Genomic DNA, 5,319 nt, shown 5'->3' on the forward strand with positions numbered 1-5,319 from the left:
AGTTGACCCTGGTTGGTGGTACAGAGGTTAACAGAGGTTTTCTTGGGTAAACATGAAAGTAATGGTGAGAGATAAAGATGACTCGGTGTCAGGAAGGACAGTGAATATGTGAATGGGGAAGAGGCTGGTCAGTTGACAGATAGGTGATGCTTGTGCAGCAGTGCCTGGGTGGGCTGGTGGAAGGATGAGTGGACCGATAGATGGGTAGGTATACATGTTGGAGGGTGGTGATTGACTGGATTGGTAGGTGAATGGATGGGTAGATGATGGGTTCAGTGGATTGGTGAAGGTGAGTAGCTGGTTCTTGGCAAGATGAGTGGCTGGAAGCCCTTTATCCTGCCCCAGGGCTCTGCTCTGTGATACTTGCTCTCAAGTTCTGACTCCGTATCCAACACTTGGCCATGGGTCAGGCCTGTTCCCCATTTACCTGCCTTCTGCACCCCCAGGTGGGGAAGTGCAATGATGGAAATGGGGTTGAGAAAGTTTTTGTTTGCTCTTCCAGGAGCTGAGGACCAGGATGGGGATGGAGAAGGACCTAAGACTGGTAAGTCTAAGCTTGTAGCTGGTCTTATTGGCTGAGAAAAGGACACAGGGACAGGGGAGAGGTCTTCAGGACCTGGAGGAGCCATATTTGCTTGAGGTTGAATGAAGCGTGTCCTGTGAACTGAGGCCTCACCACCCATGTGAGTCTGATCTCTGCTCAGCATTAGGCTTGGAGGTAGCTCTCCCCTGATTCCTTTCCAGGTGCTGCTTCACCTCACCTGCCTACCTTTACCCATCTGCCAGCCAGTCCCACCCTTAGAGACCCTGCACTGTGGAGTCTGGTGGATTCCTAGGGGAGGGAGATAGAGCAGCCTGAGTTTCAGTTCCAGCTCCTGCTCATATAAGCTGAGTGGCCTTGAGCTTTGCTTCTCTGGGCCTTGACCTCCTCATCTTTGAGTCTCAGTTTTCTCATAAGAACTGCCTCCCTTCATTGGGTGTGTGGGTTTGATTAGATGAGGTAATGTCTATAAATGGCCTACTATCATACCTGGTACCTAGGAAGTGCTCAATACCTTGGAGTCCTGTTACTAGGCAGATAGTGTAAGATAGTCCCATTCTGGATACAGGTTAAGTAACTCTGGTAACTTTGCTCCTTTGGGCTTCCGTTTCCCATCTGTAAATGTCATCCTGCCCTTGCCCTGATGGCACCCGAAGCTGGTTTTGGAGGTCTCTGAAGTGACAGGATAGGAAAGAGGTTTGCAAAGGTCCTGGTGCTGTGGGGACACAAGCTGGGAGCCCAGCGTGGGGTGGGTGCCAACGTGCTGGTGTCCCGTGGCCATGGTGCCCTCATTGCCTTCCCTTCTGGCTCCTGGGCTGGGAAAGGCAGGTTCCTGCTGAGCCATCTGGGATGATGCTAGTTGACACCAGTTCCCTCCCCACACCCACAGAACGAAGGGCAAGAAATGGACACCTGGGACTGCTATAAATTATGCCAATTAATTATCTGCCTTTGGTGTCCGGGTGTGGAGATGGCTCTGGGATCAGGCCTCCTTTTTTCATGCTCAGAGGCAGATGGAGTTGAAAGAAGTGAGAGCAGGAGCTGGTGGCTTAGAGATTTGGTCAGTGTCTGTTCCACATGGTCCTGGGGACTTCCGGGGACATCCGCAGCCTCTCTTGCTCCTTACTTCACTGTGTTTGTGGAGTAGATACCACATCTCTATCTCACTGGAGGGCAGGTAGTTGTTCTCATTCGACTGATGCAGAAAACCGAGGCCTAGAGATGGGAGTGACAAGCCACAGAGTGGAGCTGGGACTTGGGACAGCAGCCTAGGCCCCCTTCCTTGGTGCTATGATGTTTCCCCCGCTCTCCTGCCTCCTCCTCCCAGTCCTTCTATCTCTCTACAACACAACTTTCCACAGTTCCTCCTAACTATGTGCTTCTTCCTTTTTTGCAGTCCTGAGGCCTCTAAAACACTCTGAAAACAAAGAAGGTAATGACACGTGGTACTTGAGATTGTGTGTGTCTGTGCACTTGTGTGTAGGAGGCACGGAGGGTCATGGGGGAGTGATTACACCCCTTGCTGGTGACCTGCTCCCCAGAAGAGCAGCCTCCACTCCCCTCGCACCCCCTAGTAGAGCTGCTGGGACCTTGGTTACTCTGCCCTCTGAAGCGTGGGGTCAGACCAAACCTGGGTCCAGCAACCTCGGTACTTGGGTTCTGGCTAGGAGAGAATTCAGAGCCAAGACCCAGCTGTAAGAGAACATTTATTTAGTAAATCATAGAGGTAAAAAAGTAATTCTAAAAGAAATGCACTTAATAAACAAGTTATAGAGGTAAAGGAAGGGCCCTTGGAGCTTGGGAGTGAGGAAGCAAATGGTAAAGTGCCTGGCGCTGGGAGGGAGAAGGAAAGGGGAGAGGGAGGAGAGAAAACGAGGGGGAGAGGGAAAAAAAGGCAAGGGCATGTTCTCAGAAGGGAGAGCACACTGGGTCCTCCATCCTAAGGGTTTTAAGGATGGAGAGTTTAGGGGGGGTCCCAGGGGAAAATCTTAATAGAGTATTCAGCAGCTTTCCAGGTGTCCTTTCAGGGTCTAGGTCTCCACTGATTGGCTGGTGGTGGTCAGGGCAGGGGGTCATTATCCAATGCAGCTGGTCCTGAGGTCAGCCATAGCTGGTTTTGTTGCTTATCTGGGCCTGGAACTGAAATCCAACTGAGGCCTAGATGTTATCTCTAGGGAGGAAAGGTTACGGGATCCAAACTCCATAACCAGCCATATGCTAGGGGAGGAGAAGTCACCCTGGGGGCGAGGTCCCACCCTACAATTGTCCTTTGCTAGGCACCACCCTGGTGACCTATACCTGGCCTATTGTCCTTGCTCTGCTCATGTCTATCTAACTGCTTATTACAGACCTGAGTGGCTTCCACCTAGAAAATCAAGGTTGGTTGCCAAAGGTTATGGAGCCTTAGAGTTTTTTCAAGTCACCTTGGTGTCCCTGTTAGGAATTCCTGGATGCTCATCCCTTCATTGAGCTTTCCTCTGGGTCCCAGGCTCTGGACTTGCTGGGCAAGCACGGGGCAGTCCACAGGAGGAGAGCTATTTTCCGGGACAGACAGACCCGCAAAGAATGGGAGAGGGAAGGGTGGGGTCACACATGTCCCTGTCCTCCTTCTAAACTCTCCATTCAGGCCAGGAGGAGAGTGAGGCCAGGGCTATGAATCCACGAGGTGCCCTCTACATGGAGACAAGGGGGAGGAAGGTTTCCCACAGCATGGCTGCTAGGGATAGTGGCGTGGGGAAGAGAAGCTGGAAAGGGTTTCCTGCTGGCGGACAGAAGAGATGGGAAGGGAAAAGTGTGCCAGGCAGAGGGGCCAGTGGGAGGGAAGTGTTTGAGTTGAGTGGACCCATGGGGATTGGTGAGGACCAAGCAGTCTCCCTCAGGCGCCCCGGTGGTCTGTCTGATGCCCAGCTCCGGTGTTTGTGTCTTTCTGGGCCGTGGGGCAAGCGCTTAGTGCTGGGGACTGCTAGCTGGAACTCTGGCCACTCCCACACACACTGCCCGCTCTGAAGAATGTGACCATGTGCCTGGGCTTCTGGCACTCTCCCAAGAGTAGAACTCAGGCACTTAATGCTCCTTCCCCCCTTTTTTTCTTCCCATCATGAAATTTAGGTGATGGACCAGAAATAGCCTGACCAAAGGATCAGGGAGCTGCTGCCCTTGCCTTGGGCTCCCCCCTCTGCCTGCACTGGGGCCTCTGTGTGAGCCCTGGGCTCGGGCTTCCTTGCCCCCAACAGATGGCTCCCATCCTGGCGAATCTACTCATTCTGCGGAGGATGCGATACAAGACCACTTACAGCCTCATTTCTCCAATGGACACGACTCCCAAGTCATCCTGCTGCCTTATTTCTTATGGACACAATACACAGACCCCACCACCTTGTTTCTCCAATGGATACGCTACATGGACCATCTGGCTGCCTTTTTCTCTAGAGCACTCAGCTTTCAGACTGACCCTCTGACTTGTTTCTCCAAAGACACGATACATAGTCACTCCTCACCTTGTTTTTCCAGTGGCCCTGATACACTAGCTCTCACTTCTCAGACTTCCTCCCACCTGCCTGTAATCCGTATCCTCAGATGGGGCACTGTAGCCTCAGTATCGCCTTGAGTCTAGCGGTGTCTCCTCTTGCTTTCTCCCACGCTGGCCCCAGGGCCGGCTTTTCCCTCCTCCACTGAGTGAACACAGGTCCCCTCCCAGGCATGCAGAGGCACAGGTGCACGTGCTGGAACACGTACAAGGTCCCCCTGGTCTGTGCCCTGTGAGCCCCCCTCTGCCCACCATCCCCGCGGGAAGCACGTGCTGGTCACACTGGGTCCTGGGGATCAGCTTCTGTTCCTCTGCTTTTCTGCCTTTTGCTTATTCATTCAAGTAATGTTCACTGAGCACCATGGGGGTTGGCACTGTGTTAGGTGTGGGGAACCCTCCCTGAGAAGACAAGCTGCTTCCTCAAGGACTTGTCCTTTAGCTGCAACCCTGTGAGGAAATAGCAGTTCATGAGAGGGACTCCTGCCTTCTCCCTGCTGTACCCCCAGCTACCTAGGTACCTCACCCCATCCCATCTCTGGTTCTTACTCAGAGTGGCAGGAGGTGGGTAGAAACCTGGAGAGAGGGATGGAACCTCTCACTCTAACTGGTGAGAAGCTGATGTCCCCAAAGTGTCTTTTCAGAGTGAGCAGGTGGGCAGTCAGGCAAGACCAAACAGACCCCAAGAGCCCAGCAAGAAGGATGCCTGGGGCCTCGGCCAGGGGTACAGCCCCTCCTCCCTTCCCCCACCATGGTGCTATTCTGGGGCTGGGCAGACATTTCCTGGCCTCTCTTTGGCCAGCCCCCAGCCTCTGGTAGAATGAACTTCTGATGTTCTCCCACTGACATAGCTCCCTTCACCAACAGTGAAGACATGGGGATTTCTAATTTAAATGTGGGACTCTCAGGAATTTCATAAACTGGGGGGAGGCGGGGAGGTACTTGGGGGAAAATAAATGCCTTTGTAGAAAGCTTTTTCTCTGTGAAGTGCATGGAATAGGGCCGGGTCAGGACTCAGCAGGAAGGATTCCTTCCTGGACATCACAGCTGGACCTCCTTTCACCATCCTTACAGCACTCGGTCTCGGGAGCCATGTCGCCCCTCCCTGGCCTCAGTTTCTCTCTTGGTAAAGTGAAGTTGGCCATGTAGAAAGGCCCTTTGGTTACTGTATGGGGCTCCACTCACTCCTAAAACACCCCATAAAGAAGACTCTGACCCCAGGTTTGTTTAGGGCTTCTGCTAATACCCCATTTTG

At 52.9% G+C, this 5,319-nt stretch overlaps 1 protein-coding gene across 1 annotated transcript in view; it reads left to right on the plus strand.

The window, feature by feature from the left end:
- LOC102436546 (CD276 antigen) overlaps positions 1-5,037 on the plus strand; it is a gene marked incomplete at its 5' end in the record, with an annotated part of 9,329 nt that extends 4,292 nt beyond the window's left edge. The window contains 3 exons of the mRNA XM_023753172.1: positions 503-544; positions 1,938-1,973; positions 3,650-5,037. Of these exons, the coding sequence (XP_023608940.1) occupies positions 503-544; positions 1,938-1,973; positions 3,650-3,672 (101 nt within the window). The remainder of the gene's footprint in view (positions 1-502; positions 545-1,937; positions 1,974-3,649) is intronic.
- Positions 5,038-5,319: the final 282 nt, after the last annotated feature.

This window comes from Myotis lucifugus, unplaced genomic scaffold (assembly GCF_000147115.1).
Source record: "Myotis lucifugus unplaced genomic scaffold, Myoluc2.0 scaffold_41, whole genome shotgun sequence".
Taxonomy (NCBI): Eukaryota; Metazoa; Chordata; class Mammalia; order Chiroptera; family Vespertilionidae; genus Myotis; species Myotis lucifugus.